Here is a 23,775-nt window from a genome sequence, read left to right on the forward strand (position 1 = left end):
CCATAGTAAACAAATGCATTCGCACTTTCTACCCAACAGGTATTTTAACTATGTAAATTTCTACCTATGTTGGGTACATCTTATTATGTAAAATAGCATTAAATAAAAAACTTGAATGAAAAGAAAAACAAGAAGGCACGTGTGAGACTAATACTTTTGTAAAATGTGCGGTTTTTCTCATTTATGCTAGAGCAAATCGCAATCGATGTCGGTCCAGCCATTTGAATGTTAAGTAACACATACACACTAAAATACTCTCTCATTTAAAATATTACTGTGATTTGCTCTGTCATGCACAGAACATAAACCGTACATAATATAAGTTGTTAAACGCTAATCTGTTTGTGTTATCATAGGTAGATATTTATCAAGTAAATATTAAGTATTATGTAACATAATTAGTGAATAAATATACCTATTTAATCCAATGATCAGTTGCCAACCTCTTATAACAGGACACTTACTCGACGTGTACGCTCAAGAGATAAAGTTTTATAAAAATCAATAGTTTCTAAAGTCTAATATGAAAAAGACGTATATTCTTGTGAGTCCCTTTTTGTTTAAAACAACAGCTCTGATCAAGACCTTAAGAAAATATCCAAGTCAAAATGAAAGACGAGAGACCATTAACTTAAAATAACTTGTGTCGTTGCTTTATAGAGTTCTTCGGTAGCTAGCTGAAAAATATTATTTATTGCATGTCGACTTTACTAGTTTTGATTGAGCAAGTCGGTTAAATTGTTTTGAGAGAAGAACTTTTTACAACAACTGTACCCAACTACGAGTAGAAATTGCTTCAGCCACAAAACGGCTCAGCACATTATTTCCGTGCCCGTCTTCCTACTCGGTAACTTTCCGTTTTCGTCAGTGCAACGTACATTACTGTGTGTGATAGCATTCGTTGCGTAACGTACAAACGCACTCGACCGTGTCACTGTACACACGCGATGCGGTGCGTAAACGAATCAGTGAAAGATAATTCCTATGAATGGGAGTCTTATGAAAATTGAATGAGGAAATAGGCTGTATAACTTTATTGACGTTGTACTTGTCAACGCGAAAAAAAGTTATTTAGATTAATAGAAAAGAATGAACCATTGTTATAACAAGGTACTAAAAATGAAACAAACAACGTTTTTATAGTTCCAGTATTTTATTTTAAGTTCTTATTACCATTTAATTCGCTATAAACACGAATTACAAAACGCGGAAATCGATATTATGCGCGCGCAATATTCAAATCGAATATATCATTTTGCTGTCAACAATTTTGACAGTTCCCATTACGTCACTTCTGCATCCCGGTGATTGGCGCCTGGCGGTGATAACTTTCGGCCCCCGTTTCCTTGGCGGTCGATTGTATAAACAAAAAAAAAACGTCAACAAAAGTAAACAAACCAGCAGTCATCATTGATTCCTTCAGGAAAATGTCTAAAGTTACTAATGTTAATTCAAGTCTGGCATATGAAATACTTTTGTATTTAAATAGTTTTTACTTGGGGATGTTTTTCGTATGTGAAGTGGCCATGGGCATTTTAAAAGCTATTAATGTGTCTTATCCAGAAAACGCGTTGCTGACGGAAGCTGGTATATTCAGTGCTTTATGTCTCGTTGAAGTAATTCGTATATTTTTAGGGCGAAGAGGAAATCTAGCTAGTAAGAGTAAGTAGTTTGTTGAAAGCTCTCACTTTAAAATCAAACAATATTGTAATAATTATGTTATGAGAAACTAATTTAACATTTTTTTACAACATGTCACATGATTATCTGTTCCAATTTCAAATTAATCTTTTTAATTTTTTTTTCTTTTTTACAGAGGTTCCAGTATTTTTCTCAGTGATCCTAACAATTCCTTCTGCAGTTGGTGTATGCTACTTTTTGATCTACCAGACTTATTCTGCGCTTGGAATACATATGGTGTGCAGTCATGTTAATGTTCCATGCCTTGGAGCTGGCTTTTGCCATCCTCTTCATTTTCACAGTGTGTAAACACCAACAGTATGAATAGAACAAGTTTAAGAGCACATCCCTGCCAAATAGATACTGATGCCAAATGTTTCGAGTGTTGTTTTATTATTAGTGAAAATTTACTCCAAAAAAGGGCTTCAAAATTAGTGTTTATTCTATTAGTAATCACTTGAATCCAGTGTGGATGTGCCTCAGTAGACAAAAACTATTAACTCTCTTAGGATTACTCATTGATGTACCAATTTACTAAGATATAATATTAGAATGTTGTTCTTGTTGTATTAAGGTAATATTGTATTTTACCACTAAGAAATGTGTAAGACACTTTTATACTGCCTAACTCTAATGTATAACTGAGAGTGTTTTTTTTAAGCTTGAATTGTCTATTATATAAGTATACTCCAATTGTACTATTTCTAGTATTAGTGCCTACTTTTTATATTAGATTGTCTAGTGTTGATTCCTATAAAATATGGTCTAGAATTTTTCAAACTTTTTTTCCTAAAATGACTTGTGTGAAAGCTCAATTTTATAGTTGTAATTTTAAAATAAAATTCATGCAATACTAAATTACTGTTTATTCTAATTCTAATTATTTTACAATATATTATTCAGTGGGTGGTGTAATGTGTTCAGGTAATGGCTGGCATTCAACCTTAGTGACCTTTAAAGCGCAACCTTCCGGTAGGTTCCTCTCAATGTACTCTAAGTAGGTGTCACAAGTAGATCCTGTTAGTCTTTGCAGGTGGACAAATCTGAAATAAGTCCTTATTTCATACTGGACTCTATGCTTCTTGTAGATGTGGACACTTCGGAGTAAAGTGTGCCTCTCCTTTTCTGCTTTTCTTAGTGCCCAACTGTAATTATAAAGAAAATATTAGTATATCTTCAGAAGTTAATATAAGTATAAATTGTTAGTGACACTTTATTACATTACATCTTTTACCATGGCAATCTTGCCTTTATAATCTTATTGAATAAAATAATTAATTCAAATTTCAATAATTGCTTGTCTCTAGCAAAAGAGAAACAAATTATATTCCCAAAAGAAACTATTATGACCTTAAATCTCACCTCTTAGTTACTTCAATCCCCAAATGAGAAGCGGCTGCGACACAAAACCAGGAGTAACTCAGCAGTACGGCGGGGTCTATGCCTCGCATTTCCAATTCCACTCGTTTGTATAACTTGTCCAGTTCTACTGTCGGCGGCACTGGCTCAACCTTCTGAACAGAACCCACAGTAGCAGGCGCAGATGATAATGGCCGAAATGTGTAGTTAGATGCTACTGCACTACGTATTACAGGCGCTGAACGCCATAAACTCTGAAAAATAAGTATTTTTTTCAATTAAAAACCGAGCTAATATAGTCGCAAATAGCTCGATTATGTAAATTAAGGAAAGTATTAAATTACCCTGATCGCGTTCATTGTGGATCTATTAAAGCCTCCTTATTTGTTCTAGTAATATATGTGTAATAATTATATCCAAATCGATTATAGTTTATTGCATTTATCACATAACCTCATGTTTACCAATGGGTGATTTTGACATTTGGTCGCCTGCTTTCTTGACATTACTGGAAACATTTACAAATGCCGATTTATTTCAAACATTTTTGTTAAACTTCTGCCAATAATTCCTTCATCGTTTTCTAATTCAATACACAATAATAATACATTTTGACCAGTTTTTATCGCTTTCGTGACATGCTTTATAAGTGCATGACCATTGTTCTTAAAATATTTCCCGTGACGTGGGCCGTAAACGGCCGAATGATTTGACACTGACAGTTCTAGTTGGAATTTGGATAAAAAAAACAACAAATAAATAGTCGTAAAAATATTTATATTTTTTATTTTGGATTAAAAGAAATTCTAATTATTTGTCAACAAAATATATATATTGATTCATGTAGAAAATGGTCGGAGCCCTGTTACTGCTAAAAATGTTGCATTGCAAGCAAGTCAATGATAACAAAACAAGTGCAGGTGACTACTCCGGCGAAGGAACTTCCCAGGAAGAAAAACCTCGTGAAATTAAAGTTAAAAACGAACATGATGAAGACAACATTTGTAGAGTTTGTTTAAAAGAAGGGAGCATACCTATTTACGGAAGCGGTGCAGCGGAAAATATATTGGAATCTTTGATTACTTTTGGCGGGATTGAAGTAAAAATCGACGATAATTATCCAAAGTTTTTATGTCAGCCTTGTAATGCCCTTTTACAAGGCGCTATTTTATTTAGAAAAACTGCACAAGAATCCGACGAACTCTTAAAACGGCCGCCTGAAGAGCCGCCAATCACAGAAGTAGAATTTCTTGAAAATGACGACAACTTTTCCGAATACGAGCGTAAAATCAAATCACATCGTACATACCGTTGTAAAAAATGCGTTTTAACATTTGATTCATTTAAAGACTATACTGAACACAGATTGTCTGAGGAACATGAAAATATGCGAGTTACATGTCCAGTCTGCAATAACTCTTACACAGCACTGTACTTTAAAAAGCATTTAGCCTTACATAATCAGGAGCCGTCACACATATGTGATATATGTGGAAAGAACTTTTTAATGCAGGGTCAGTTCACACGCCATCGTCTCACACACTTCTACAAACTACCCTTCAAATGTTCACTATGTCCTTACAAGGGTAGATTCCGAGAATCACTCAAGATGCATATGAGGACTCATACCGGGGAAAAGCCGTACCAATGTACTCAATGTCCTTCCCGGTTTATTAACAAAAGCAACTTGAACAAGCATGTGTTGACACACAAAGGTGAACATGAGTTTAAGTGTGATTTTTGTGGGAGAGGATTTTACACTCATCGAGAACTGGATCTACATTACCAAGTCGATCATATCGGGATCAAAGATCATGTCTGCAATATATGTGGGAAAGCCTTTGGGTATAGGAAGCAGATGATGAAACATCAGCTAAAAGTACATAAAAGGGAGAAACTCAAAAGTGGTAGGATGCCACTTTATTTGAAGGTGCAAAGTATGCAACAACAGGGGCAAGATATATCTATTGAAAGCTAAATATTAACAAAATACTGTACTTCCTATTCTTTATTATATATTAATGGACTAACATAGCTGCCTCAAAGTGAGACAGATGTAGCCGTTGAAGAAAGATGCTGCTATACACAGTAGCATGCTATCTTGCTTCCACAACAGCAAGACTCTTTAATTTAGGTGTTATTACTCAAGTATTTCTATATTGCCATATTTATTAAGATCTAAGTATTATCTATTTAAGTACTAAAGCAATAAGTTTAGTCATGCTTTTGTTGTCATAAGATGTAATTATGCTTTTAATGTATTCATAAAATAATAAAATGTTTTTTTTTCATGTATAAAAATGACTTAATTATTTCCTAAATTAATGTGATCTTGATTTTATTTAATCAAGTTAGTTATAGCATAAAATAACGTATTTTTCTTATTGTGTGTAACACGTAACAAATTAAATGTAACAAACAAATTAAAGCCGGAAGTTGTGTTTATGAATCGAATGGCTTAAGAAACTGGACAGCCATTGGTGAACCTCGAAGTTTATTTTAAGTAATTATAGCAGCAACAGGAATACATCATATGTGAAAATTTCAACTGTCTAGGTATATGGGTTTCATGAGATAGTCTGGTGGCGGATGGGATAGACAAACTGAAGACTCTCAGAAATAGGGATCCGTGTTCCCTTTCGGTACTCAGCTTCAATTGAGAAACGTCCTCTGCTAAAGGACGGTTGTGATGGTCAAGTGGCACTCTGAAGAGTTAACCACTTGCAATATCAACCCGACTTAATACACCAAACTTTTTCCAAAATACATACCAAGTGACAAAAAAGAAATAAAAGTTATTCCAAGTTCAAATTCTTACATGTCAACGTCAAAATTCATAATATCAGAAGCCCTCAAGACTGCATAATCTAAAGAAGGAAAATTAGACAGATCTGAATATAATAATCAACAATGGCAAACGAGGCTGAAGAAACTGTGCGAAAGCTGTCCATGCACAAAGGCGTTGCTGGAGTGATTGTGGTGAATGGGGAAGGAATACCTATAAAAACTACCCTTGAGAACCACGTATCTGTGCAATACGCGGGGTTAATGAGCTCTCTAGTCGATAAAGCGAAAGCAGTAGTAAGAGATCTTGATCCTTCAAACGATTTGACGTTTTTAAGGATACGCAGCAAGAAAAGTGAGGTGATGGTCGCGCCAGACAAAGACTTTTATACTAATAGTTGTACAGAACCCGGTTGAATGACGAAGGCTTTGGCTTTTTAGCCAACTTTTTTTATTAACAATTTGACTTAAATGCTGTTTTACGCGGCTTTAAGTAATAGTGTTTGCTTCTATAATTCAATCATGTTTCCTTGTTTTCTTAATTTATTGTAATTTAGCTACTTTCACACGGTTTTAGCATTAACTGTAGTCGTTATATCGCATTAAATCGTCAGCTGCGCCGTGTGAAGAATCCTTTGCTTATTTTGTGCTGATGTGAAATTAATTATATTTTTCCTTGTTATTTATTAGTTTAATGCATGTATAACATATCGTTTCAATTTATTCTAATTATTATTGTATTCCAATGATAAATAAAACAGTCAAATATTATGGTATTAATTTATTTCTAAGTTTAGTGACTCTGGGATCACACAATTTGTCACTATTATACCTACTATTTACTGGAATGGTCACCAATATCCGCGTCCGCCTCTTCTAAAGCCACTGTTACCATAGCCGCGGTTTCCGAAACCTGTATTACCGAACCCTCGGCTGCCAAATCCACCGCGGCCGAAACCGTTACCACTTTGGTTGCTACCGAAACCACCTTGGTTATCGCCGAAACCACCTTGGTTACCGCCAAAACCTCCTTGGTTGCTGCCGAAACCGCCTGAACCTCGGAAACCGCCCTGGAATCCACCTCCGAAGCCACCTTGACCTTCATTGCCGAAGCCGCCCTGATTGCCGCTTCCAAAACCGCCTCGGTTCCCGCCAAAGCCGCCTCTAGTTCCGCCGAATCCGCCTCTGTTTCCGCCGAAGCCCTGGTTGGCGCCGAACCCTTGTCCGCCGAAGCCGCCGCGGGGCCCGGTGGTCCCCCAGCCGCGGTTGCCTCGCTTGGCGCCGTCCATCCTGAACGTCGGTGTGCTGGTCTCGCGCTGGATGTTGTAGTCGCCCGCGTCCACGATGCATAGCGATTTCACGCAGTCGATTACCTACAACCATAGGTACAAAGAATATTAAGTTTCATACAGACAGATTTGAGGGTAAATTTCTTAATATCTTTATCTAAGCACGCCATTCCATTGGAAGTATGAAAGACGTTTGTATTAAACTAAGCAAAAAATCGCAAAAAAGTTGACACCGCATTTCTTTTTGTAATTAACGACACCTACGGTAAGTACGTTACCCCGAGAAATATAACATAACCATTTTTTTTTAACATTGGATACAGAATAACACCAAAGCACAGCCAACCTTTTGTTCAATAGGCGAGAAGTGTAGCGCGGCGTCAGGTTCAGCGGCGGCGCGCTCGACGATCTTCTCGACGGCGGGCCGCAGCGCGATCACCAGCGCCGCCGTGCTCGGCTTCATGTCGAAGTTCAGCCAGTTGTCCAGGCGGACCACGTTGTCAATCTGAAACGTTGTGTTTGTTAAGTTAGGGTAGGTTAACTCAGACATTTATAGTGGTATTTTTGGCGAAAGTGAAGTAGCATATCACATGTATATTAATACATGACAATAGCCGTAAGTGTTCCACTACTGTCAAAGACTGCTTCCTTTCTCAACAAAAGTCTCCAAACAGTGGAATCAAATGGCAAAAAAAGATATATTATATTTTGTAGAACAAGACGACGCAACTTGACTCTACTTTTACCATTAAGACTACCCGAATACCCATAAACAGATGCTTATATTTTCGAAAACGTAATCACGCTTGTTTAAAATACAAACGCAAACGTATGTGAGTGTTTGTTTCTTTGTAACCTCCATCAAACCAAAAGGGGAGACCAATTTTAATGAAATTTGTTATAGACATACTTTTTACCTGCTTCTTTAAAGATGGGTAAATATATTTTTGATTTAGCGGAGGAACTCGCAAGCAACAGCTAGTTTATATAAAATATTTTCAAATGTTTTATGATATACGTACCCACTCGACCTTCCTGCAGGCGAACAGCAGCAGATGCAGCGGCGCCACCATGGTGGTCTGCTTGCAGGAGATGGCGCGCATGCGGACCTTCTCGCCGAACACGAACAGCGGACACGGGAAGCGCTGCTCCTGGTTGCTGCAGTTTACCGATGTCTTGTGGATCACCGCCGGCTTGCCTTCCGTCGTCAGAACCTGGACAGATATTATATCATTTAGTAGTAATTACTAAGAAGTAAGTCTTTTATAATCAAAGTAATTTATTTAGTAAACAGCTTTTCAACAGAACATAGCGCACTTTATTTAACTAAGGGCCGGATTTGCTATCGTCAATTCGTTAACATGTTAAGCAAAAAAAGTACTAGAAAACTTTATAGAAAGTAGAATTTCTTGCCGATTCTTCTCCAATAGGAATTACATTTTGGAACCGCGTACTTACAGTAATTATTATAACGTTTTAAAAGTGCCTGAAAAGCGGTCTATTTGAAATAAAATCTTTTGATGTAGCCACTCAAACTTGATTGGAATTAGTAGAAATATTTTTAACTCGTACTAAAAGTGGACTCAATAAAAAAATCAATGGTATTTAACGAACCTTTCTCTTCCCCTGATGTAAGCAGACATTAGGGTAGAGTCCCATACACATGAGCGCGATGACCAGGTCCAAGGTGGGGTCTGAACCGGTGGGGTGCCAGCGTTGTGGCACACAACACTCCTCGGAGAAACCAATCGTCGTTGTTAGGATATCTGAAAAGTGGGAAAATATGTTTTGAAGTGTGGTTTATAGTTTTAAATAGCAGTTTGAAGGTACGATTGACATTAACATGAATCTAACCCTTATTGAATCGTGGTTCGCGAAACTATAAGCAGTACTATCAGGTTTTAAAAGTGCCTGGAAAAGGGCCTTTTTTAAATAAAATATAGAATATTTAGTTACAAAATAAAAGTTGGTCGCGGGAAAACGTTTTGGTTAAGGAGCATTACTGAGTAGACCGGGATAGCTAGCGTCGAAGAACTGTTCCGCCGAACTATATATAAAGAGGGGTCGAGCTGATCTCTAAGCCACACAGTTTTAGCTAAACTACGCAGTTGGGCTAGAAGAATCACACGTGAAAACACACGATTTTTAAGAAAATTCTTACTCATTAACTAGTTCGAATCACAAAACAAGTATACTTACATTTATCACATCAATTAGGTTAATTTTGACGATGATACTTCGTTCACTTAATTTTTCGATTCGTATGTATTGCACAAAGATTACTGTATAACTCACTGGTAAGCTGGTACTTGGCCTCGGAAGTGACCCTCATGGTGGTGGGCTGCAGCCCCTTCCACTCGCACCAGCGCATCTCCGCGTCCTCGCCCTTCGCGTGCTCTCGCTCCCACATCTGGGGATATTATCATATTCACAGAATACTAAACCGTAAAGAAACATTCTTAAATTAATCGATTTAAAAAATCTAAAAACCCACGTTTTTAAATGTCACTCCATTCAAGTTTTATCAAAAGCGGTCCAGCCGTTTTTATTGTTGTAAATTAAATTACATTGACCTCGGGTTTGAAGCTACCCTGCAGTTTCAGCCTGCTAGCTTGTCGGAAAGTGCCTTAAAATTGAGTTGCAAAAATCCAACCGGAACGACAAACAAACAAACAAGAAAAGTGTATAAAAACGTGGGAAAAAAGGCAACATTCGAAAGAATTCAAAGCCTAAATCTGCAATGATTGACAAACAATAAAGACATTAAATTATCTCTATTAAATAGAAAAAGACCAAGTTCTAGACAAGGCCTTTACAAATTCATATAAATTTAAGGACAAACTTTTAAGAGCAATTAATATCATCTATCTTTACTGGATATTAATTTTCAAAATCATCCTAAGGGAATGAAAAGTCCGATTATGCAGCAAATCCTACACCAAAAAGTACGTCATAAAGATTTATCAAGGTTAAAATTCATTACTAACTTGAAAAGCATTCAGCATGGCGACATGGTCCGACGCCCTGTCCCCTGCTAGCGCCCTCTGGTGGTTGGACAAGCGACGACGACCCTCTACTATGAAGATCTCTGGGAAGGTCGTTGAGTTGGCCGCCATTGTGGTAAGAGCGTCGCCCACGCCCAACACGAAGCCCAGAACCATCATCTTGCCTAGACGTGGCTCTGGGGAAAAATACAATAAAAACGAAAAAAAAAAATTACTGGATACCTACTCTCAATACTCAATAATTTATTACGTTCCATAATGTACATGATGGTCTTAAAAATATAATGATACAGAACCATTATTAGTTAAGACTAGTGTCCAAGACCCTATTTAGTTGTTGCGTAAGTCGTGACTTGAAAAGGGTATAATCTGATGAAGGCAGTTGTCTTCATACTGACAAATAACAGCGCTCTATTAAGTTTTAATATAATAATTAAGTCTTATGACGTTTCTTGCCGGTTCTTTTCCATAAGAATGAAATGGAACCGTGCAACTAGAGTCATTATTATAACGTTTTAAACGTGCTTGGAAAACAACCTATTTGAAATAGCACTTTTAATTTTGAATGCTCATTTTGTTTTTGTAAGTTGGAAAATCGACTCCCCGAAACAGGAAATCAGACATTGGAGTTCACACACACACACACAAAAACTTTTGACCAGCCTAATCTTCTGTTGATAATTTTTATCTACCTATAGGCAGCTTGGCGAGTATGGTCCCGAGCGGCGTGAGGTTGTCCCCCGCGTCGAGGCAGGCCAGCTCCCGCAGCAGCGCCTCGGCCTCGATGACGGCGTCCAGCGGCGGCGGCTCGGGGGCCTTCGACAAGAAGTGCCCGATACTGCCCAGCCGGAGCAGCTTGATGCTGGGGGGAGTTTGGTAACACTTGAATATCATATGACCACCTTCAAGAACGAATCTGAGTTTTTGTTCTTGTCGTTGTTAAGTACCTAATTTATAAGGGAGACAAGTGAAAGGAGACAGTTTTTTTTACTAGTTGGTCAAGTCGCGCGGCGCAGTCATACACATAAAACACATTTTAATATAGTATATATTCATTCAGACATATACATTCTAAGCGATTGAAATTTGTCAATATCGATTGAAATGTTGAGAAAAATATGGGTATACAACGTCACAACGAAATAATTATGGCCACATTCAGAAGTAGACTTATGATAATGTGATATCTTTAATTTTTTTCTGACGAAACACTATCAAATGACTTCTCATCTTTGGTTTGATCGCAAGAGAATATCAAACTTTTACTTACTAAAACCCAGAAAAGAACACGGGTGTATTCACTTCTTCACCCTTCGTGTAAAAGGGTTGCGATAACTTTTTCAGACAACCCCGTTGGTCCGGCAAGCATCAGCACTTAATTGACACGTGCCTGGCCCTAATTATGCGGTAAAGTACCCATAATAACATACCTCAGAGCCAGTTCGTGTAGTGGTGTGCGGAACATCTCAGCAGTTTGATGTTCGTCGAGTTTGTCGTAGCGCGCGCGAGAGCACAGCGTGAAGCAAACGCCGGGGCGGACACGACCGGCGCGACCTTTACGCTGGAGAATTAAGAAAGTAATTGATATTGTATTCATGAATGTAGTACAGATTGCTTTTTACATGAAAATAATTGCTAACTCGATGGAGTAGATGCTGAAATTTCAATTATAAGACTATTTTGGTTGCAACATGTTGAAACTGGTGTCTACTGCGTTCAACAAAACAAAAACGCACAAGTTCATATTTTAGTAATTGTATAAACGTGAAAGTTTGTAAGTATGGATCGATGTCTGTAGCTCTTTCACGCAAACACCATTGAACCGATATGGGTGAAATTCGGTACACAGTTTATTACCAGGATAATATAGCACATAAAATAGTTTTTACCCCGATTGAAAATAACTGAAGGATATTTGACAGCATCAAAATGTATGTAATTAATTTTATCCTGTGTTCCTGGGCGGTACCGCCTGCAACAGCTAATACAGCTATAAATAAATAAATTAACATTTCACCTGTTCCAGATTAGTCCTGCTGGCCCAGACAGTGGCGTATGACGTCATATTGTTGTGTGACGTAAACAGCTTCATCTTGGCCTTGCACGAGTCTATCACGTAGACGACGTCGTTGATCGTGATCGATGTCTCCGCTATGTTCGTTGATAATATCACCTGGACACGAAAAGTATGGTGATTGGGTGAATAATTTAACAAAAAGGGTTCAAACTAGTTAATGGTATGAATAGTGTAAAATAATAAGTATTGAAAAGGACATATTTAAGTCGCAACATTCAAAAATCAGAACGCTTTTCGAAGTTTCATATTTTTGAGTCCAGGCCCATAAATATATAATCCAATAGGAAGTCATTTTGAATATGACGAGAAACGTATATTATAAAACAAATTGATTAACTTTCAAGAGTTAACTTACAGAACTCGCGCATGTCTGCAATTCAAGTGTTTAGGGTGCTTACATTTTGGATGGATATTGGTAAACGTTAAGACAATTTGTTGTAAGTAGCAAAATGTAGTTGGGCACGCTAACTCCATCCTTATTTATAACACTCTTATGGCAAATATGCCAACTAAATATTTTAAAAATAAATGTTCGTATTTTTGTTTGGAATAAAAAGTAAACACAGCTGAGGTCATAGGATAAAGTTAGATTGACGTAGACCAAAAAATAATTACCTTAATCATACCCGGCGGAGGAGTAATAAACACTTTCTTCTGATCGTCCCTGGGGATTTGGCTGTGTAGCGGCAGTATCACATATTTGGAAGTGTCGCCAAACACTCGATGTTGGGACAAATGTTTGGCCAACGCGAAGATAAGGTTCCACCCGGGGAGGAACACCAACACAGCACCGTCACTTCCCAAGCTGCTTATATATTGTAGAATTGCTTCGATAAGTTCGAAACTTAGCTGTAATGGACAGATTTGTATTAATAAGGCATTTTATTTAATCATTCGTGAAGTTATATCAAACAAAACTAAAATATTTGACTGGCCTGTTGGTCTAGTATTAAGTGACTCTGACTGCTATACCGGAGTTCGTGGAAGGGCTATTATAAACGGATTGTGTAGTTTCTTTGGAGTTTCTTGGTCATTATCTATCTCCGTCAGACCACTTCCAAGGAAAGTATAGAATATTTTATTTTTCTAAATATTCAGCTAATTTCAACCAACGCCATCTAGCCTCAAACTAAGCAAAACTTGTACTATGAGTACAACTAGATAACTCATAAAGACAACCCAGACACAGAACAGATTCTGATGATGGTGTTTAAACGATTGTTTCATCAAACAAACACTAATATTTTCTTGTCATTGAAGTAACCTAGGTCAAAGCTTAAAAAATGGTTTTTGTTTAAGGATAGACCCTTAAACAAAAACCATTCTTTAGTCAAATATAATATACTAACATCTTTCTCAGAGAGCTTGGCCATGGTTTGTGATGTTTCCGGGGAGTAGTTGCTGGACAGTTGACAGTTCTTGTTTAAGTCTTCATCTTGTTCCTCCGCTCCACCTTTCATACAAACATTATTTATTTTACAGCTGTGAAAAGACTCTTCAATTCCACAGCTAAATTCTTAGTTTAAGAAGTAGTGGTTATGTGCAGAAAGAGAGAGAGAGAGAGAGATCACTCTGACTCAAAACGAGCATTTGTAGATCACAATACTTATCCTACGCGGGAATCGAACCTACGACCCGTTGCGCCCAGTACGTAGTGACCCACCACACTTATTCTATACCACCTGTATAAACTTATTATACCTTCATCATCATCGTCGTCATCATTATTGGTGCTGTTTGCCTTCTTGCCGGAAGCCTTGCGCTTGCGCGTGTCTGGCGGAGGCACGAACTTAGTTAGCTCGACACAGTCTTCTAGGAAGTATTGCTTTACGGGGAACGTGCGGCCTGGCACCTAGGTAGAACAAGAATAATGTTAATTAAATTAAATATACCTTATTGTAAATAGAGTTAGGTTTAAATTGGCATAACATAGAAAAGGATTTGTAAAGTAAAACATCCACAACCCATTTTTGAGACTGTATTGGTCTATGTTTAGTTTTATTGACATACACTATGTTCTTTTGTCTGAGCGCCTGTTTCACTATCAGTGATGAGCCGCTATCTGGCAAATAAATTGAAAAAAAATACAATCTTTGTATGAAAAAATCTTTCAACTAATTTGACGGGAACTTACATTAAACAAAAACAGTTACGCTCGCATAAGTGTTGCATTCAAATCATACATCTGACGTGAAACCTATTTAACTTTATCTAACTACAGATCAATTCTTACAACAAATCCTTGACTTACCTCAATTACAGGACAATTTCCGAAATACTGAGTGAACAAAGTAGTATCGACTGTAGCCGACATGAGAATGATCCTCAAATCTGGGTACGTATGGGCCATATCTCTTAAGAGGATAAGAGCGAAGTCGGTGTCAGCGTCTCTCTCGTGTACCTCGTCGACGAGGACGTGGCTGACTCCACGCAGACCACCCTCGAGCTTACGTAGGAGTACTCCCACGGTACAGAACATTATTGAGCCGTATGGACGCGGCAAGAAGGACTCGAAGCGGACTGAGTAGCTGGAAAAATATTGTAAGATAGTTATTGAAAGTTGATGTCTTTTGATGAGTGGAGGGGATTTTTTAAATGCTTGGATTGTTGAGATACGGTTGCGTAGTTGAGCGATATTTTTATGTTTAATTTTATGTTCGTTGTTAGTGTAAGTTGATTTTACTGTGTTAATAATCTATACTAATATATAAGCTGAAGAGTTTGCTTGTTTGTTTGTTTGTTTGAACGCGCTAATCTCAGGAACTACTGGTCCAAATTGAAAAAATCTTTTTGTGTTGAATAGAACATTCATCGAGGAAGGCTTTAGGCTATAAATCATCACGCTGCGATTAATAGGAGCGAAGATACAATGGAAAATGTGAAAAATCAGGGCAGGTATAAATCATAACTTATATGTTCTACCCACGGGGACGAAGTCGCGGACAACAGCTAGTAAACTAATAAATAACATTATATTTTTTAACTTTATCTTGTAACATAATAATATCCACGAGGAAGGGCTTGATTTTGAACATATATTTATCATATGGGAATCAAAGCGCATAAAAGCTAGACTTAGAAGATAAGACTTTACTACATGGTTACCCATGGGTAAGTACAAAAACCCTTATCTATCTTTAACCTGCACACGATTTGAGAATGTACTGTAAAACTCTCCGAAACACTTTTTGAAGAAAGTCAGTCAGTCTTCCAAAAAAATACATATTTTCCAGTATAATTTTTATCAATATTGAATTAGTATTTACCCCACGCTATTGGCCAGGTCCTCGCAGCGCTCGCTGGCGACCCTCTCGGCCACGCTGACGGCGGAGATACGTCGCGGCTGAGTCACGCACACGTTGGCCCACGCGCCCTGCCCGCTCGCTATGTAGTCGTCTAAGATGAACTGGCATACCTGCGGCCAATATATTGTAACGTTGTAACAAAAAACTAGTAAAGTTCGCGTGGGCTTGAGGAAAAGTATTTGCCACAAAAAATATGGCCGCACTGTTGGTAAACCTCAATGTTATTTTCATATTTTTTTGTTATATTGGCTATAGACATACATCAGCTATAAATATTTTAAGCGATTAGCGATTCATTAAATACAGCCTGGTCTTAAACAATATTTGTCAAAGAAAATTAAAAACAACTAAAAACATTGTTTTATTTAAGAAGTTTAAATAAAAAAATATATAATATAATTATCAAGTTGAATATACCTGTGTAGTTTTTCCACAACCAGTATTTCCTCTGATGATGATGACTGGGTTCTCATTGATAGCCTCCATGATTTGCGACTTCATACCGTACACCGGTAGTTTTTCCCTTTCGCGTAAACTTTCCTGTTACAATACGAAATAGTTTTGTTTTTTGAACATTTCATTATATAAAGCACACATTGACCACCTCCTGTATTACATTGCCAACACACACAAGGGACAAAAGTAAAAGCAAACTATAGGGCAAGAAAACAGAAACAGATTACGCGAAGTTGCATATAAAGGTAGAAAATAAAAAAACATAGCAATAGGTTACAACTATTTTCAATAAAAAATTAAATTACCTGTCAAATACAGGAAGGAACTAGTTTAATTTCCAAATTTTGAGGTCCATAATAATGTTACCAACCTGATACAATGTACTATTCTGGCACATATCCCTGTGGCGCTTCTCAAGGTCAGCGCTGATGTCTTCAAGACTTGTCGTAGCCAGTGGCCCTTCATCTGAAGACAACACATTCGTTATAAGACAACTCGGAGGGCGTACATAGAGTAATTTAACTCCCAGTAATAGTCTTAACCATGAATACATTTCATTTTTAGGTTTACATACAAAAAAACGGTAAGCACGCAACCCGAACAGACAGGCTAAGGTGCTTGTCGGTCCGTCTGTCACGAGATTGTATCATGAACTTCTATAGCTAGACAGTTGAAAATTTCACAGGTATTTCTGAAATTACTTTCAATACAAAAACTCAAACAAAATCAAAGATAAGCAGTCACCTTGTTGCCAGCCCTATATTTTTCACAGATTTGTTTTTATTTGTTATATTTGTACGAAACCTTCAATATTGTAAGTCTGACTCACACTTGACCCGGGTTTTAGGATATTAAAAATGCTGCTGTATTTTTTGCTCGTTAAAAGTTAAATTCATGAACAATTGTACATCGCCTCTTACCAATATTACACCCAGTCCACGCATTCCAGTTGGGTTTCGGCGGTGACCAGGACACGACGCCGCCGGGGGTGGGCCGGGCCTCTCGCATGGCCTTCACGCGGTCCATCTGGAGCAGGGTCAACCCCGACTGACCGTCCTCACTCGAGTAGTGACCAGACAGGTCCACCTGTACTGGTTCTATTTCAAGTTCTGGAAAGGAGTTGTGTTTTTTTGGTTTTAATTTAAATACTTCATTTTATGAAGCAAGAAGGCGAGCTTTTTAGAGGATCGTTTATATCTCGAGAATTAATGGATGTTCATAGTTCTTGTTATGTTAGATTATTTCAGACCCAATCAAAAACCTGTGGTCTATTGGAGGGACAATGAAGTGGTTAAAGGAGAATTGTGTAAAAGCTCTATCAAAACATAAAAACAAATATTTTTGTAGAAAGAGCCACGGGAATGTTTTTAGATTACATAGGCAAAATAGCCCACCTTTTAATGTCTCCTCCAGTTGTTGTTCCAGTGCTGGGCTTATGGCCACCGGATAAGGCTTCATAATACCTTCTCCAGACCTGATAAAATAATACACAGGTTAATGCAAATGGTGATTGCAAAGCAGAGATAGCCGAGTGGTTGCGGTCACCGCGCCAAACCTACTGAGCGCGACGTGTCGCGGGATCAAGCCCCGGGGAGTACAAGTGTTTGTGTGGTCCACGAATGCTTGCCCTGGGTCTTGGTGTATTTGTGCATGTGACATGAATGTTTGCAAAACCCCCCGCGACACAAGGATTAAATTCTCAATGCGAGAGTGGTTTTTATAGAAAAGGAAGCTTTAGTAAAATTAATTTAGTTCTCAAATCAAACCAATTTTCCACTTTCACTTCACATGTTGCCATCGTCATCATAAAGTCAAAACCAATCACCTGTCTTTCTTCAGCGTGCCACTGAAGGCCTCAATCACACCGAGATGGTAAAGCTGCCTTACGACAGACAACGCACAGGACTTGCTCGCCGTCTGCTTGTTCGACGCGGTCTCACGGCCGGTCACGTTACGGCCCAACTGACGTACAAATATAGACAACTCGCAGCAGAAACTCCTGAAAATTTAAACTAGTTAATATAGTACACGATAGTAAAATGTATTGTTGCATGCAGTGATAGCCTAATGATGTGATCAATAAACTGCTAAATCAAAAGTCGTAGGTGTCTTTTTGAATTCATGTGCGCATTGAAAAGTAGTTTTCACTGGCTAAAAACGATGAAGAATATCATGAGCAAAACCAACATAGATATGTATATTTTCGAGGGTTTGTTGAAAACCACGTCTAAGGCCTACGGGCTGTTTGGAGACTTTAAAACCAGGTTGTCTATATACCATAAGAAAAGAAGAAATATAATTAATATTGTCTATGTATCTATATCTTAGTCTGTCTGAAATTTTAAATGTTTGCTTACTGCTTAGTTAATTAGGTTTATATCATACTACAACAGAGTCAAATCTTTTACATCGAAGCGTAAATGTAAAGTTACTATAGCAAATTCAACCTTAACTCCGCGAGATAAAGACGATATTTTTTATACCGTCAATTTCCTTTGTATAGTCGTTTTTTACTCGTTTATAGCCTTTTTTTTTATTTGTCAACAGCTTTCTGATGTAAAAACTGAGACAATCCAACATTATAATAAGCCAGCAGTTTCCCATATTAGTAAGAACAAACAAACTGTTAATTTTTATTAGTGTATGTGTATAATTATATAAAACTTACCTTCTTGACATCTGGAAGTCACGCAATCATTATACATATTGGAATTGTAGCCAAGTGGAGTCAGTTTATAGAGCTCAAGCACACCTGTGTTCAGAATAAAATCCAAGACTTTTTTAATGTTCACATAATAATATATTTTAACAAGTTTAATTGAAAATTTAAGTTAATTAACATATCAGTAGATAAAATACCGATAGAACGGTGCGAATAGATATTATAACTTAATAATCAAAAATTATTTTTCACGTAGAACACGTCACGTCAACATAGGCAACACCGCGAAAATTTGTCTATCACCCCATTTTAACTATGCACCCCATTCTAACATTACGTATTATTTTACAACATCATGTTGCCTTATTGTTTATTTTCTTGTACATATTTTTCTCTTGTCTTGGATTTATTCCGTGTGTTTGATATTTCGCTCTTAAAACTATTATTTAAATACTGAAGCAAACTTTGTATATCGTCTGCAAAGTTGGCTTCAATTTCTTGGATTTACTTTTTGTTGCTGACCACACTCATAGCCCAGTTACCAGTTGTTAATTTAAAAGTTATCACTCTAGTGAATGACTGGCTAGATCGGGCTCAATGAAATAAAAAAAAAGATGAGAAAATAGGAGAAATTCATGTTCTAATTTTGTAAACCAAAGGATAGGCAAAGGCAAGTATAAAATTCAGACCGGAATACAAGTGTTGTCAGCATTCATTAATCTAAAAGTACTTCTATTACTTGGCCACATTTCCAGTTATCTATAGTCACCAATAGCCAATGATTTTTCAAATAAGATGAATAATCAATGGCTTTTAAGCAAAACATACCTACAATATTCATGTCTGTAGTAAGAAAGCCAAAAAAATGGAATTCGTGCATCTTGAAAACTTGGCTTTCACACTGCAGACCAAATAATTTAGCTTGCTCAATTCAATAGGGTATTTCACAAGAAAAAATTGCATAGTCCGTCAGACAGATTTCCAAAAAAATATTAGCTTTGTATTTTTTATTTTATCACATAAACAAAAAAATAATCTAAAATACAGTGATTTAAAGTCTCGTGTGACGTCACTTACCAGTATACTTTTTACTAACTAGACTTTTAGACTTTTAAATGATGTGATAAAATGAAAAATACATATTCAATATTTTTTGGAAATCAGTTCGATGGACTAAACAGATTTATGTTATTAGCTTTAGTCAAATACCCTATTCATGGCATATGAAGCCAAGATGAGATCAGCGCATGTACTATGAGTTTTTCCCTAAGTAGAAACGAGATGGCGAGCTATGTTGCAGATAGCGTCATCTCACTTCCACAACAGCAACACCAAGAACTCAAAATGAGTTTCAATAATTTACCAACTTTTATACATTATTATATTGTTGCGTAATATTATTATACTACGAATTAAAAATAGAATATTTATATGATTAATATTATGTTGTTACCATTTTTTTTTTGTATTGATTGATTTTGTTACAAATTTGGTATAGTTCTCTATAAAAAGTTTATGTGTTTTACAGCATACCTATGCCATTGATGATAGCTGAACACATTGATTGATGACCAAGCATGGTCTTGGCAAGAATAATGAAAGTGAACCAGATGGAAACAAAATGAATTAAACAGAACAAAGTAAAGACAAACCGTGTGTGATCCGGACCAACCGCTTTATAAACATAGTCCGTATTAATCTTATTGATCTGTAAGAACTGATGTAGTTTAGACTTGGCATTTTCCATCGTCCAGTTACCATGTAAACTGGCATTAACATCCAAGTCTTCAGCTTCCTCTACATTCTTCTGTTGTTGTAAACGATTCATATACGTAAAGTTCTCATTTTGACCACCGTATGCATGGTATGCAGGACCCATCATATCTGGTCCCATTCCCTCCTAGAATTGGAAACAAATGTCTTGTTAAAACTTTTTTTTATAGAGCCTTTGTGAGATCCCTCTGCTAGGCAAAGGCATACCCGATTTTTCCTGGTTCTGGCAATTTTTACCTGCATGAACCTGAACTTCAGAATTTTAATTACAAATTTCCCGCGGATAACGTTAGATATTATAGACAATTTCAGAATCTTTATCATGCATATTGTATCCTTCTTTCTGCATATATTTAAATGAGATCTGACCCAAGTTTATATTATGTACTCAACAACCCATATTTACTATATTACCACATACCCATATTTAGAGGAGATGTTCACAAATTGGGTTTTATTTTTTATTAAACATCATCAATAAAACTAATGAACAAAATAAGTTTTCTAAATCACTGGAACACAGATTTTGTAGGCAGCAGTTATCATTTTAAAAACAAAAAGATACAAATCTACATTATTATGTCAAGGTGTTTCAACAATCCAATCAGTTTATCAACTTTACTAGGTGATACTATTCTTTAAAGTGTAAAACATACACATCAACCAAATGCTCTAACTAAACCAATACATTTTTTTTTTCAGCTGTCTCCATCTCTCTGCGGGGCAAAGGCCTCCCTTAGATTCTTCCACTCTGTCCATACATTATTATAGTAAAGTATAAATTTTGTACTAAACATTCAAAAAGGCAAACAAACCTGAAACACAGGTCTCTGTTGTTGCTGAGGAAGTGAATCCTGACCCTGGATATTATCATTATCTTCAGTTTTAATCGCAGGAGCTCTTGTATCCTCCGGTACATCTCCAGGTGCCAAGTCACCGGTACGTACAAGATAACTAATGAAGTCTTTGGAAGCATTCATCTGAGCTTCCTTCTTCGTCATGGAGTTACCAGCTCCGGCATACGAGAATGTATCGACTCGGACCTCGCAGAGGAAACGTTGACGATGTTTGGGCCCTATAAGGTTAGATTTAAAAAGAAAAGATTAAGACTAAGATTAGATACAAGTCTTCAAAAGTCTAGCAACTGAGTATTTTGGGTAGTGTAGAAAACTTAGGAAAAAAAGAGTTGTTTTGCTACTGGAAATATATTTCTTAGATTATTTGATTATTTTCTTTTCACTACCTACGACAGGTTTTTCAGCTTTCTGTACTTAAGTCTAATCAATTTGGCAATTCGTTTTAGATTTTTAGCAGCAATTTTATCGGAAAGCGAGTTTTGGCGGCCGGTACATATTTTTATGTGTTGTTTAGAATAACAGAAAACGAACGCAAATATCGAAATGAAAGTGTACCCTGACTTTGTTTCGAATTAATTTATACTTATAAAGACCTGAGCAGACAATATTTATTTATTATTTAGTATTTGGTTCGCTAATAAGCTGTTTTTTTTTCCATACCTGTGGCCCGCACATCGTAGTTCGGCGTTAATCCTTTCTTCGCGCACCAAGAGTAAAGAAATGATTTTGCGTCCATGATGGATGCTTAATTTATACTAAGTTAATTGTTACTCCAGATTCTCGTATCTTGTTCATAAATCAAGAACACAAATCAAAATATCAGTGCCGAAGCCGACGCTGAGGAAAGTTTTTGCAACACACCCATAGATAATACATATAATACTGGTATAGATGAGACACTGACAGATCAGTTCTTTTTTTCACTACTTGCCCTGTAAACTAGATGGCGCTAGCGTCTGTGAAGCGATCTATAGCTATATGTATGTATGCACTCATCTACATAATATCTATAGGTTGCTATAGGTAGTTACGCATAGTACAGCATTTTTGCCGTGTATAAAATGTACTAAAGAGAAAAAAGAATACAACAAAAATATAAAGATTTTTCTTTATTTATAAATACGGATAATTTATACAATTTATTAATTAACGTCTACAACGAATTGAAATTAAACCACTTTTACTTTGACACATTTTTACTATTATAATTTACTAAGTAATATGATTTTCTGGAGAAAAATTATTCTCTAATAAAATCGTAATATGGTTTAATTTCATTGGCTAACATTCATAATACACTTATGGTATATTACAATCACCAATTAATTCACATTAATAGAAACCATTTTTAAATTATTAAGGGTATAATTGAGAACCTTCTATTTTATTTATCGATGTAAATAAAGTAGATGGTTGGAAATGGCCACCCATCAAAAATCACATGATTTAAATCAATCAAATCATTTAATTAACAATAAGGTTTTAAATATCATTCACATTATTTCCTTTTTTTATGAATTTTATAGAAATTGTATGCTTGTAATTTAAGTATCGTTATTATCAAAATCAGCAATTTTTCCTGTTAAAATTCTATTTACACCCGTACACCAACTATTTACAATTAAGTTGATGAACAAATTAATTATATAATTAGTTAAAATCAATTTATGTTCATCGCATTGAATAATTGAAAAATCACATCTGCAATTTATAAAAAACACAATTATTATTTTTTTAAGTTTATTATTTCGGGCGATCAAGTCTCAATCATAAAATATATTTCATTAAGTAATTTAATAAATGAATCACATGTGATTGTTTTGTATAATCAATCATGTAATTAAATGCATTAGGATCAATTTCTTGTTGAAGTAAATCAACAATACAATTACAATTTTTAAATATATTAGATTTAGTTTTTTTATTATATATCCAGGGTACATATTTCTTCGCTTCCGAATGCAAAATCAAATTACTAAAAATAATTTGACTACTTGTTGAAATTAAGGAATCAACTGCAAAATCAGAATCTAAATCATCAGATTTTATAAATCATCATATTTAACTGTTTGAGACCCATCTTGACTTTACAATTTTTTCAAATTCTATTGATTTAAAAACAGGTTTAATTTCTGCCCAGAATGGGAAATGTGGTGATTTGTTTTTAAGACATCCCTTGAGTATTTTTGCTGTATCACGGTGTGAGTGGCCATTAAATGAATCAAATAATTTATCAAAAATCAGCAATAAATCTACAGTTTCTTCACACTCAGCTAGTAATATGTTGCATTCTGAAACAAAAAAATATATATATACATCATTAATGTTTGTGGTTATTTATGTTCCTATGCAAAATATATATATAATCAATTTCAAAATATATATATGTATATATATGTATTCACAAGAAAAAGTATATATGTATGATTTATATGGATAAAAAATACTTATAATCAAAACATTTAACTGATTTTCATTATGAGTTGCATACCTTCTACAAATGTTTGCTCCATGTCCTTTTCCTTATC

The 23,775-nt window shown here is 36.1% G+C and overlaps 3 protein-coding genes and 2 pseudogenes across 4 annotated transcripts; 3 read left to right on the forward strand and 2 right to left on the reverse strand.

Moving 5' to 3' along the window:
* Positions 1-1,140: 1,140 nt before the first annotated feature.
* LOC113506246 lies at positions 1,141-2,450 on the forward strand (annotated as a pseudogene).
* An 81-nt stretch (positions 2,451-2,531) lies between these two features.
* Positions 2,532-3,537, reverse strand: LOC113506241 (28S ribosomal protein S10, mitochondrial-like). The gene is made up of 3 exons (XM_026889085.1): positions 3,384-3,537; positions 3,043-3,293; positions 2,532-2,825 (listed from the first exon to the last, which is right to left on the reverse strand). The coding sequence occupies exons 1-3, from the start codon at positions 3,396-3,398 to the stop codon at positions 2,576-2,578; spliced, it is 516 nt and encodes a 171-aa protein (XP_026744886.1). The 5' UTR covers positions 3,399-3,537; the 3' UTR covers positions 2,532-2,575.
* Positions 3,538-3,818: 281 nt separating this feature from the next.
* LOC113506247 (gastrula zinc finger protein XlCGF17.1-like) lies at positions 3,819-5,191 on the forward strand. The gene has a single exon (XM_026889089.1). It carries the CDS (start codon positions 3,890-3,892, stop codon positions 5,015-5,017), a length of 1,128 nt encoding a protein of 375 aa, XP_026744890.1. The 5' UTR covers positions 3,819-3,889; the 3' UTR covers positions 5,018-5,191.
* Positions 5,192-5,680: 489 nt separating this feature from the next.
* On the forward strand, positions 5,681-6,541 carry LOC113506243 (annotated as a pseudogene).
* Positions 6,542-6,589: 48 nt separating this feature from the next.
* Positions 6,590-22,102, reverse strand: LOC113506242 (dosage compensation regulator-like). Of its 2 annotated transcripts, XM_026889086.1 has the most exons (22): positions 21,908-22,102; positions 21,206-21,465; positions 20,270-20,517; positions 17,781-17,954; positions 17,350-17,429; positions 16,876-17,064; positions 16,326-16,420; positions 15,917-16,039; positions 15,461-15,609; positions 14,446-14,722; positions 13,896-14,046; positions 13,544-13,647; positions 12,810-13,043; positions 12,135-12,290; positions 11,548-11,678; positions 10,810-10,979; positions 10,100-10,293; positions 9,408-9,522; positions 8,727-8,878; positions 8,135-8,326; positions 7,459-7,617; positions 6,590-7,196 (listed from the first exon to the last, which is right to left on the reverse strand). In XM_026889086.1, the coding sequence occupies exons 1-22, from the start codon at positions 21,981-21,983 to the stop codon at positions 6,675-6,677; spliced, it is 3,951 nt and encodes a 1,316-aa protein (XP_026744887.1). In that variant the 5' UTR covers positions 21,984-22,102; the 3' UTR covers positions 6,590-6,674. The 2 variants fall into 2 exon arrangements, with proteins under 2 accessions (XP_026744887.1, XP_026744888.1); XM_026889087.1 differs by lacking the exons at positions 21,206-21,465; positions 21,908-22,102 and adding an exon at positions 18,624-18,707 and having other exon boundaries at positions 20,270-20,344.
* Between the last annotated feature and the right edge of the window lie 1,673 nt (positions 22,103-23,775).

The sequence above is a fragment of the Trichoplusia ni genome, assembly GCF_003590095.1.
Source record: "Trichoplusia ni isolate ovarian cell line Hi5 chromosome 6 unlocalized genomic scaffold, tn1 tig00003143_group5, whole genome shotgun sequence".
Lineage (NCBI taxonomy): Eukaryota > Metazoa > Arthropoda > Insecta > Lepidoptera > Noctuidae > Trichoplusia > Trichoplusia ni.